At 39.1% G+C, this 13,077-nt stretch overlaps 1 protein-coding gene across 1 annotated transcript in view; it reads right to left on the reverse strand.

Annotated features, from left to right (window-relative positions):
• The window catches only part of SLC44A1 (solute carrier family 44 member 1), a 48,273-nt gene that overhangs the window by 21,256 nt on the left and 13,940 nt on the right, over positions 1 to 13,077 (reverse strand). The window contains exon 6 of the mRNA XM_009485247.2: positions 1,144 to 1,237. Coding sequence (XP_009483522.2) covers positions 1,144 to 1,237 — 94 coding nt within the window. The remainder of the gene's footprint in view (positions 1 to 1,143; positions 1,238 to 13,077) is intronic.

Below are 13,077 nucleotides of genomic sequence, written 5' to 3' on the forward strand. Positions count from 1 at the left end.
CACACTGTTCTATCTTCCTGTTTTCTTATTAAGCTATATTCATTCAGACTGAATGACATGGGAACACACAGTGAGAAAAGTCAATATAATTCTGGCAAAAATTAAGACTGACAAGCCTTTTCAGCATGCAAGCTGGCACTGAAGTTTTCATTTGTTTTTGTATTACAGCTATAACAGCTGGTTAGCTGCATGGAATATTAATCTGCTGTGGGGAAAAATAAAAAAAAAAGTTAATATTCCAGCTGCTACTTATTGTCACTACAATATAAAAAAAATTATTCACTGGAGAGGCTACCATGCAGACAAGAGAGACTTACAAGCAAAGTTTTTAGAACTGACACAATTATAACTTTTAATAAAACTATAACAGAAAACTATGCATAGGGCAAGACTGCACTTACAAGCCACTGCTGAATATGTTTGAGAAGCTAAACTTTGAGAAAACACAGTACGATTCTGCTTGAATGAGTGGAATTACTAACAGAAGGGTGCACACAACAGCAAACACATCACTTCTTTTCTCAGCAATGCTCATCTCCACAGCTCCAGCCAGCACAGCTAGCAGAGTTTCTGGAGCTACAAACTCTCCTCTCCTACTTCACAAAAAGCAGTCTAGTAAAATATTTTAAACAATAAAATTAAAATTGATCTGTTTATAAAATACAGATGTCTTTTGGGTACTTGACCATCCTTATAATGGTCATTTGGGAACTGAAAGAATAAAAAATGAAGCTAAATCTGACTGGCTGAGGTCAGGTCTAAGAGGTGAATACTGCAGAGATCTGTGTGTGAATATATCCTTTTTCCTCCCAAAATTGTCTCTGATCTGCATTGCTGACAGGCATCTGGCTATAGGGTGAAAGGCAGTAAAACAGCTGATACTCAGCACAGTGTCAGTTACACGAGACAGAAGAGAACTTGAAGATACCAGCTCAATACTCTCAGTAACACATGCATGGATAGTTTGGGTTTTTCTTTAAGAGTTGCTTTCAAAATGTCTTTTAAAAACATGTGGCAATAATACACTAAAACATACAGCTGTAAGAAAGAACAGATTTGTGCTGCATATTTTCTAAAGAACTATCATGAACAAAACAAATCTCTGCTCCCTCTACCCCCAATCAGACAAGATATTAATATTACCTCTCTGGAACAGGATATTTAGGACATAACTTGGCGGCCCTTGGGTCTGTAGTGTACTCTGATGGCTGTAGTTCATAGCTACACAGATTGGATTCTGTTGAGAGGAAAAAAGAGATTGATGGGGAAAAAAAAATAAAAATCAAATATTCCTATTCTTTGCAAACGGTATTAAAACTGATATAGGTCCTGATTCTGCAGCTCCTCATGTTATTACCACAGAGTTATGCTAGAGCTCTTCCTGTAATGGAACAGTAAATCAAGCCCAACACAGGCTTCAGTGTAACAGAATGACACTCTTCAGCTAGTTTTGGGTGTTCCAACATTTGTGTATTTGAGTTGGAAAGGCTAATTCACAATACAGTGTAAAAGAGAAGGACATAATGCACTTTGAAGTCACCCTCCCATGCTACTCCACCACACTTTTTCTTGATCATTTTTAGTGCATGAATATTGCATAAGACAACATTCATTACAGAAATAAAACATTGAAGTGGTTTTTTCAGGGTTGGGTTTTTTTGTGTTTTCAAAATACAACAAGTCTATAGACTTCAGGGAGAGGAACAAAGGAACCAAACTGCTGAGGTTAGAAAGTTGGCTGAAAAATAACACAAGCTCTGACCGCATTAGATGTCCAAAGCTTTTATCGAAGCTGAACTCTCTCTCTAAACAAATTGGTACAGCACAATAAAGATTAAGTTGCCTACAACCAAATTCAAATATAATTTAAGCTTCCCTTAGTACATGACACTTGCCTAATGGAAGTACATTACCCAGACAGATCTCTTCCCATTTGTCTATAATCAAGATACTGAACATCTGAGCCAATGCTTCTAGGAATATACCAACTGCCAAATCAGACTGGAGCAGCAGACTCTCAGAAAATGGAGGAAGAGGCAAGAATGCCTCCAACAGTATAAGCTGCCTATCCAAAGACGAGTTTCCTCCTAAGCTTGTTTGCTAACAGACTGCTTACTCCCCAGTGCAAGGGCTCTGGACACATAAACCTTTAGTGTTCTTTTTTCCTACATAACAAACTAAGGACGTCTTGATTATCCCTGTAAATCATATACCCAATTCTTTCCATTATCAAAGTCTCCTCTCCAGAAATACTTTGTAGCAGAGAGTTCTACAAACTGGATCTAGATAATACATACACACTTTTACCCAAATTAAACCAAGACTTTTGACAAACAGCCTTATCTTGGCCTGCATGACACCAAACAGAAATATTATTTGTAGAAACTGTAGAGTATTATTTGCAGAAATCTTGTTCACTATTGCCCCATTACTACCTCTATGAAGAGACATCTTCTATTTACAGACTGAAAGAGAAGACAGAGCAGCTGAGCAGGCTATACCATGCAGTCTCTGGAACACTACTTAAATACCACTTCTACAAATTAGTTTTTTGGGGGCAGGTCCGAAACACCAAATACACCATTGAAGAAAGTTAGATTTCCTGCAAAGAGAAGCTATCAGGTAAAACATTTGAACTCCATTTTCAATTATACTGTTTATACGACTCCTTACGCCTCTACTTGCTTATGTGGAAAACATGGCATCAGATAAACAGACATCAGACAAAACTACCTTCCTTACATCATATTGTAAATGTAGTATCTAAAAGTAATTATTATTATTTTTGGACAAAAGGCTCTATACTGCTGCAAAATTTTTTAATCTGTTCTTGTAGATATGAAAACTTCTGGATCAAGTGTGTTTACAAACAACTCCAGAATTTGATAGAGAGGCACCAGTAGAGAGTCACATGTTTATCATAAAAACAGAAGGAAAAAGAAGATTGCACATATTTATGTTTATTTTATTTTGCTTTGAATGTAGGCCAAAAACTAAGTTATAAAGATGACTAGAATAAGAAGTCCTGTAGGAAGAAGTGGTGGGCCTGTATACAGACAACTGTACACACATTGATAATACGGAATGTTTGGTGCCAGCTTGGTAATTTTGCCGTTCAACACTACCAGTGCTGAACTACAGTTTAAGTATCTTATACAGAGCTCCCCATACCTAAGTAAGTCTAAGGGACATGGCTGATCTGTGGATGCCCATGCTTCCTTGTTACTTCTAGCAGTTCAGACAGAAGGGAAGAAAGGCAGGATTTGCTATGGCCAAGGAAGGAGGACCTAGGTTCTTTGAACAAACGTGTATCTGAAGACCTTCTGTTCGTATCACAGATGTAAGCCAAGCAAAACAGAACGCCAGATCCTGATCTGCAACACAGGTCACAAGCCATTCAAGTAGGACTTGCAGACTAGGGTAACCCAACAAAACCCTGGCTGCGGAGGAAACTGGAGGCACCTTGCATGGTCCCTCTGAAACCCAGCAGCATGTTCCCTCCTCTCATGCAATAGAGCAGTGGACGATACTGGCTGCCACTATCATCTCTTGCCTGGGAACTGCTCTTGGGGCTCCTCTGGATCTCCTTCCTTCGGCTGTCCAGCTCATGTAGTATGCTTCTTTAGACTCACAGCCAAGCAGGAAAATATTTTCATGGAGCTTGTCAGACAAGGGACATTAACCACCCTGCAACTAAACAAACTACCAGTCCAACAGCTGAAATAATGCCCATGAGATTTATTTGTCCTTTTGTCCTACATAATTAGGCAGAATAATTTTTTTACTATTCCCATAAATACTTACTACTTTGTATTTTGAAAACCTTCTGACTTCTCTAATACTGTGTGGGAGAGTTCTACAACCCAAACATGTGTTTGAGTAATGTATCACTTTACATCAAACCTAAAGGGATTTAACAAAAGAGTCCCTGCGCATCACTAAATTAAAGTTTGAATTTTGTAAGGTGAGAACAGGAGGAATGGACTGCTTTGCCAAACCTTCTACACCATACCAGTTATTCTGGGTTAGTAGAGACTGTCTTAGCACAGCCAGTCTTATAATTGCTGTTTGAGCTTGCAAGGCCTGCAAAAGCTTGAAAAAGAACTTGAATCATCTACCTTGCTGAGATAATTAGTTTACCAAAGACACTACTATTATTCCTAAATTATTATAACTTGTAAATGTTTCAAAAACATTATGGGTAGCATTCAGAGAACAAACGAAAAAATCATTAAAGTAATACATCCTTCGCTTCCTACAGCAGTGCACTATTTCTTCTGGAGAAATCATTAGGCGAACAACATCAAACTGTCCTACAGGGATTGAATTTGAGATCCCAAGATGCTGTAACCTTAACGAAAAATGCTTCTAAACTATGCAGAGCAACAGTTGCCAGGCTACTGGTAAGCACGCAGTGTTTACTGGTCCCACAGCACTGTATTTGGTGCTTTCACCTACCAAGTGGTATTCTGGAGACACAACACAGCTTCTGTTCCATTGTTTCTTTTCCATGAATAGTGTTGCTCCAGCCGTTAGAATATTTTGGGGCCACAACTGGAGCAAAGTATCTCAAAAGACAAACCTTCCTTTCAACCTTAACCTAGCTGTAAGAGCAAAAGCCACCACTTCCTTTAAAAGCGTTCTTTCCGTTTTGGCTAGGCTTGGATTAGTAAGGAGCTGAACAGCCATTATCTCTGGCATTCTTAAAAACAACTACAATTAGCACAAATTATGTAAAGATGCTGTAGAAAGCCAGCACAAAGATGGGGGACCAACTCTTATTTCAAAGATTCTTTCCAACTGAGAAGGCAAATTATTAAAGGTCTTGTGTGCTCAGAGGACATAGCACACAGAACAAAAAGACACAACCCCCCGATTCCCACACCAGTACAGTAAATGGGAGGTTCCATATTAACCCGAGGTGGTCAGGTAGAACTACTTTTAGAGACCAGAGCTTTCCTTCCTGTATTTGCTATGTTGTAAACAAACACACAAAACCTCTGATACATCAGCGTCATTACCAATATAAAAGTTTACAGCTTGAGAAATGGTTAAGACTTCCCAAGTCATCTGCTAAGAGGACCAGCCCACAGAGGAAACCACTGACATTAATACTGCCCAAATGATAGTGGTGGAAAGCACACCAGGGACTCTGGATCCCGTTCTGAGCTTCTCAGCAGCAGCACCTACCCATCTCTCAACAGTGTTAGCAGGAACTAAAACACGGACTTCCAGATCTAAAAACATGGACTCATATTCAGAGTCAAGGATTTAAGCAGAAAAATACAAAACTATATAGAGATACCTTGGACAGGTTCAGCACCAGCAGCGGAACAGTCACTTCAGGAGTAGGTTTTGCTTAACTTAGGCACAGCTCCAGGCAGCTCCACATACCCCTTTTCAAAGGCATGTGGCAAAGCAGTCTGAGAGGTAAGGGAATTTAGACAATCTTCCATGTATGGTCTCACTGTTCTGAATCTCACTGATAGTATGCACATACTGTGCACGTATGCGACATAACTGACTTCTAAAAGACCGTATGATGAAGCAGAGATTATAGTTAAAAACCTCAACATCTTACTCCATTTTAAGCATTCTCTCCTTCTCAAGCAACAATCTATTAGTCCATCAGTAACATAAGTCCTCTAACACAGGAATCAAACTCCAGGTAATCACAGATACAGAAATGTGCAGAAATGTTAGCAGGAGTGAGACTGTTTAAATCACAACTATTGGCCTCTGTACTTTCAGCCCAGTGCTAATTCCTCTTGGGTTCTCGGTGTTTTATGAGCAAGTGCCACCAATTAAAACATAGCTAACATTGTGAATACATGACTCACAGGTGATTATGCTTGACCAACCCATGCAATACAAGCTAAGAGGTATTGACAGCTGGATATTGACAGAGGTGGAGTTCACTGGTATTCAGGAAGGACAAGGCTCCCAGACTCTCACAAGGATGAAACAGTTCCCTACTTTCCTCACTCCAGAGCTTGACTCAAATCATCTGTCGAACTCTATCAGGTCTGAACTGCTAATCTGAACCACATTACCAGTCCAAAGCTTCACGCAATGAGAAAAGTTGCTACACTACCAATAACTGCATATTATCTTACCATATTATGGAATATCAACATGGCATAGGAAAGTGGAAGCTTAAGCTTGTGTATCTGTAGTGAATTCTGCTCCAAATTCCACAGTCAAAAACCACAGAAGAGGTAGGATGCCAAGCACTGCTTCCACAGAAGGTGGTAAGTTACTATCCATTACTGACTTCTGCCAGTAAGAGAGAACAACGTTGCATGACCTCAGGAAAAGTGTGCCTATGCAGAGTAGTAACAAGATCACCTCTTCACGAACTCCTGCCAAGTGGAAAAAGGTTCAGGCCGTCATGAAAGGAAATACACCGATGCTGACCAGACTTTCTTCATTCTTTGTCTGATAGTTCTGACAACTGTAATTATACCCTGCCTACAAATATAGGAAGTAATTCTACTCAGAACACAAGCACTAAGAATACATAAAGTTTCAGCTTGTATAAATTTCGTATTTGTCTATGGGTTTTTCCATTCCAGAAGCAGACAAGTTCACATTTGATGCTTCACTTAGGAATGAAGTAGGATTTAGCCATGCACAGATTAGCATCAAAGCTGGAAATGAGTGACAAAACAAGAACTCTACTTCTTAGCCATTGATTTGAATACAGGCTGAAGTAGCAGTTTATGTGGAAGCATCAGAGGACTGCATAAACATACCTAAACACTGCATCTATGCCTTTTGCACATGGTGCAGGAATAGAGGCAGAAAGCCAAACAAGGATAGAGTTGAACCTTAACACCTAAACCTAATTTCTGGGCCCTAATAGAGCCTAGAAAAATAGTGACGCCTTGAGATGAGCAAGAAGGCATAGGATGGACCACTTTGCAGTCAGGACTTCTCAGATTAACATGACAGATTTGTTCTCAGTGAAGAAAGCAAGTTTCATTCTCTAGATCTATCCACTGGTGCCTTCCAGAAGCACAGTGTGTGTTTTAAAGGAAGGAAAGTAAGGATTGTATATATCTAAACTTCTAGTTTTTGCAGAGAGACATACCATCACTTCTTTAAAACAGTGAGCATCAGAGGGCTACAGAAATTACAGCTTGTTTTTATAAATAAATGTGGAACTGAAGTGAAAGCAAATATTCTCCAGTGCCTGCAAGAACATTCCAAGAAAAATTCAACACAAAACCCTACTACTTAGACTTTACGTGTCTCCAGAATTGAGACCACAAAGAGAACTACTGAGATAGCCAAGGACAGCTGCTATTACAACTAACTGTATGTAAAAAACCCAAAATCCTAGAGTCAGAATTCATATACATGTATTTAGAGTTGTAATTAAAAAGCCCAGACTATCCTCTTCTCTATTCCCCATTCTTATGAACAGTACAGGAAGCTGAAAACAAATTTTAATTTACCCATTTCTCCACTCACATTTCTTCCAGTGCTAAATAAAATCAGCTATTCTGGAATCAAATTAAAAATCCATCTAGTCCAGTAGCAGATGTTTCCCCTACTGTATCTTTAGCTCTCCATCACTTATAGCTCAAGGATATCCTTGAGTACTAACCTCCTATTAAATATCCAAACACTATTATTCTAACAGTTTATCTTTTGGTATCTAAAATATCCTCATGGCACCAAGTTTTGTAAATTAATCATAACTTGTGTGGGAAAAAATCTGGCTTTTTGATGCCTAGTAATTTCATTTTTGACCTCTAGTTTCATATTAGTCAGGTTATGAGATCAAGGAATAGTATTTTTTTAACCTTCTCTAAGCTATTCCTGCTTTTAATGATGTTACTCTTCCTGATAGTTTTTTCCAGGCAGGTCTTTTCTTGCGATCATCCTTGCTTCCCTTTTCAGTATGTGTACAGATACTGAGAATATACATATACGTGTGTGCGTGTGTATAAGTCTAAAAAAAGTTAAGAAAACACTTTGTCAAGGAAGAACCAGAACACAGCCTTTATGATGCCAACAGAGTGTGAGTTTACACAAAATACAGTCCCTATTTTTTCTCTTCACAATTAATAAACTTTAAACTTTTGGACAATGCTGTGCCTCCACCTAATGCTCTTGCTATCCTCAGCAGCTTCACAATCTCTTTCCCAAGTAGCAGTAACCATTTTAAAGTAAAATGCTAAATGCATAACAGTGGTTGTTTCCCACCCCTTCATTCTGCAGGCATTCCTTTCCATTTGACATTTTATTCTACTGCAACTGATATCAGATTTTTTTCATATAATTCTGAATAATTCAGTAGCCTCAGCAAGATTTATTACCTTACTGTTCCTCTCCCCCTTTCCAAATGGTTTATTAATGTAATCAATAACACAACATAAATATTACTGGAGGACTCCACGTGCAGCCACTTTCTGTTGTGGAAATTATTTCATCCTGACTACAGGATCCATTTCCAACACAAGACAACCCTGATGGGCAGTTCTGAAAACAAGGTAGAGTAGCAGTGGATGGCTCCATATCTCAAAACCAGTCATGGTGTACTTTTATTCCAGCCATTCAAAAAATGACACCCAAAATTAACATACCCAGATTCCCGAAGACCTAGTGGTGCAGAATCTCTTTAACCATAAGATGCCTATAACTAATATGGTACAACAGCCTTCAGGAAAATCACGAGCAAAGGATTAAGTTTTAACCAGCACACTTTGACTAAAAGCAAACTGGGGGGGGAGGGGGGGGGCGGAACGGGGCCAGAAGAAAAACGTCAAAAGCTGTCAGCAACTGATCTAACTGCTAACCGATCTAACCAATCTCACTGCTAAGGCAAATACCAACAGTAATTGCAAAGACGTACTTGATTACTACACATGAAGATGTCATTATCTTCAGACAAAAGAAAAATTCTTTTTGCTTTCCCTATGGTTCCTTCCCATAGCTCAGAGAGGTGACCTGTTCTGACTTGGCCAGATGGACTTCCTTTATTGCTTTCTTTCAGGTCAATCTCCAGAGCAGACTTAATGTAGCTTTACCCCTGGCTCCAAGTCCACCCGGATCTCAACTAGCCTGGCCTAGCTACAGAATTCCAACAACTGAGACACCTGCCAGCATGTTGTAAAATATAAATTTCATTTTAGGTTCCTAAATCTGCATCCAGTCATTTACACAACAGATAGGAATAATAGTTCCTACAATGACCAGCCAGTATAGTTATCACTGAATTAAACACAACAGAAATTATGGCCAGCTGTTTAGAGTTTCTTTTTAATAATGACATTTCATTATTCATTTGGCACAGTCATATATGAATTATATCTTCAAGGATATGTATGCTTTGGCAAGTCCTTGAAAACAGCACTGCAATATTTCATGGACATTAAGTTTTGAAGCATTGATCAGCTTTCTGGAAAAAACAGCTTTCAGTCACATTACTCAAAATACATCATTTTTTAAGTGCCAAGACCAACTAAAGCATTGAATCCCAAGTATTCCTTGCTGAGGTCTTCTGCTGGGTAAGAAAATCGTGGTGAGACCAGCAGCAGCTAGTTCACAATACACAACATTCTCAATTGTGTCCAATACATGGCTCTACAAACTGAAGTATCAGCATGGCTGTGTGAGAACAGCATTAGAACATGTTCTCAGCCAACACTGCACCTTTCTGCATCACCTCCAGCAGTTGCTCCAGAACAAGGAAAAATTTCTTCACGGAAAGGGTAGTCAAGCATTGGAACAGGCTGCTCAGAGAGGTGGTGGAGTCACCATCCCTGGAAGCGTTCAAAAACCGGGTAGATGTGGCACTTCGGGACATGGTTTAGTCTAGTCTACCCTTATTTGGTTTAGTGTGGACTTGGTAATGTTAGGTTAATGGTTGCACTGGACGATCTTAAAGGTCTTTTCCAACCTAAACGATTCTATGATTCTATGATTCCCTATTTTACAACTTGCACCTCTGCACAGGCTGAAGATCTGAGTGGTCAACTGCCCAGCTTTTTCCTTCCCTTTTTCCTCCTCTTGTAAAAGGTCCCAACTAGTTCCCAGTGTTCTGAGTGTCAATTATTCTGAACAGATTAAAGGTGCACACCTTCTTTTTTCCTAAAATCAGCCAGGTTTTGTAAGGGACAGACTTCTCCTCTTCTTAGATGGGAAGGTACTGCAAATGCAGGACCTGACTGTGGGAGAGCAAGTGGGGTGGGGGTAGGAGTGAAGTTACTGTCCTGAAATGGTGCAGTGTTATTCACCAAATCAGCTCCTTTTCCCAAATTATAATAACAAGTGCATCATTACTGATTCAGGAAACCAAAAGGCTGCTTTGTCATGAAATGATCTTCATGCCTTGAGCAAGCATTTTCCCTGCCCTAAATACTTATTTATAATCTTGCTTACAGAAAAATACAAGCTGTACTGCACAGTAAGTAAGAGCTCTGCCATAATTGCTCTGAACCTTAGGGCTTGGCAGTTCTGCCATGTTGTGTACGGGCAATCAAGTGCCTGTCCAACGTTGGGAAAGATATCACAAATGCTAAGCTAGCTTGAAGATCATACCAGGTATTGATAAAATCATTAATCAATATAAGGATGTTGTAGTGTGTTTTACTATAATACATTTTTTGACAAAGATGTTTAGATAAAAAAAACTTTATTTGAACTTACCATACCACCTCTTGATGGGCTGAAGCATAACAGAGGATTTCTTTGGGATGGAAAGGTTCTTAAACAGTAATTCGTGAAAGAATTCCAAGGTGCATGGACAAGTAAAGTGATTTCAGGGATGGCATGTGAGCCAGATGAAAATGGCTAACTCTTCAAATGCACATGCAACAACCTACACAAAGCCTATCTCCAGCACAATTGCTATTTTCAGGTTGCAGGAAGGGTTAAAGCTTTCAGAAAGGCTCAGCAGAGCAAAATTAAGAGTTGACTGCATTCTCTACCCATACATTTAAAACATTAAGGGGGTTTTCTTGTTGAGTGTTAGAAGGTGCAAGCCTGGGAAAATTCATCATTGATTATCACAAGAAACCACACACATATGTCTTGCCCTCCTTCTTTTTCAGAACTTGACAGCTGAACTCTAAATTCTAACTAGATATTATCACAAACATAGAAACTGCAATTAAGCCCTGTGCAGTCGTGTTCAAAGTCCTCAGTTTTCCTTATTATCCTTTTTACAGTGGAGTCTATGGTCACTTGAAACAGACTGCCAAACATAATCCTAGTACTAATTAATTTAAACCCACTATCATAGCTACAAAGTGGCTCTCAGAAAAATTCTGTTTAGTGAGTACTATAGTTTTGGTACTAGTTCACTGTTCTTGCTCTATTGCAAGACTGAATCATGCTTGAACTTTTACTACACATACATGCAGCATTAAAGGTGATCAATACTTAAGCTGTTCATTTGCTGCAAACCATCACTTTTTGGAACCTGCACGGGTTGGTGAACATTTAAGCAGAAACATAACCATGAGGATGACAATATTTCTCTGAACTGTGTGATTCCAGTCTTGCACAGAGTTCATCTACAAAAGGAAAGCTCAGTTTAGTTTACTACCTGTTTTTGATAAGCCCAATATCATATAATGAAAATTAGGAATTGAACTCATTAATGATACTGTTCTGCTGTAACACCAGGTTTCATACTTTTGACCAAACTTCTATAACTGAAACAACTGGCTGTGATATGAATTTAAAAAAATAATCTTTTCTCTTTAGGTTTTAAAATCTAGAACACTAAGGGAGATACAGTTAGAATGGAAAATCATGAGGACAAGGCATAGCATGTTTTGGGAAGAGTGGTTTTTGGTGTATTTTAAAAGATGGTTATAACCATCCATACTGAACATATTTCAGGCACAGTTAATAACAGACTTGACTTACAAGCATAGAAACAATGTTTGTGGTAAAACAAGGCATGGCTGCACTTCATTATTTCAAGAGGTACTTAAGAAACTCCACTACTAGTGACCTTGACTTCACACCAGCAAGTAACTGGCCTGCATTAGTTAAGAAAAACACAGCATGCTCAGGTAAGGGGTAAAGAGTAAAACTGTAGATACTGGCTAGTTTCACTGTGGGCTTGTTATTTGACAACAGCGCACAGATCACATGAGGAAGCTCCCGTTCTCAGAACCCCCGCTGCCCTGTGCTGGCACAGCTGTTTGTGCAGCTCCATGCATGCTGTAATGCCCCACGATAGTTCAGCTCCCCGATTCAGGCTCTCAGACACCCAGGTGTGCAGGCACAATGCAGTGGGAGACCCAAGGGCACTAACTGTCCTAGGGCCGCTTCAACTCACTCTGCTTTCAAACACAAAGTACTCACATAACCTGTACCAGAACAGAAATCAAGATTTCATTTCCTTCTATGAAAAGTTTCACTGCTTTGAACTTGGTCACCCAGATTGACTCATCATTAGCCAAGTATCTTGCAAAGAAATCTTCCCACAGCATTTTAAAAGATTAAGCAGGAAAGTTTAGGACAAAATGCTCCCACTTGAGTAGCTGAAAAACCCTGAAATTTCCTCAAATTAAGTTTTTTATCTTTACTTTCTTTTGGAAGGTCCAAAAGTTGGTTACCTCTCATGCATGTTAATCCATTCAGTGTTAAAATACGAACTGAGCTAGAAATATCATTATTATTACTACAGAGAAAAAGTACTGCTCTTAGGGAAGATGAGGTACAATATTTCATTTGTTAATACAGTTAGTTTCCTTTCTACATCTTTCAAAAAGTGTAAGAAAAAAACCAAAACAAAACAGGAGCTGCACTGTAGCACTGAATGAAAGCAGGAATACTTTCATATCCACAGCTACACTCTGTGCAGCAAATACCGTTCAATAGCAGCATTGGTCTCACTAACCCAATATAGATGAGGACATTTCAACAGCATTACTGTTGAGCAGCAATGTCAGAACATTTCCGTAGGAGTTGAGAACATACCCTATGACCAGAATTCCCTCAAATTCTTGCTACACTTTGTAATCCTGTTTTAACAATGAGCTTTCAAAATTGTCCAAAATGTGACAGCAGCGTATTAATACTGTAAGATTTAGTAAAGTTTTAGCTTAA

The sequence above is a fragment of the Pelecanus crispus genome, chromosome Z (assembly GCF_030463565.1).
Source record: "Pelecanus crispus isolate bPelCri1 chromosome Z, bPelCri1.pri, whole genome shotgun sequence".
Taxonomy (NCBI): Eukaryota; Metazoa; Chordata; class Aves; order Pelecaniformes; family Pelecanidae; genus Pelecanus; species Pelecanus crispus.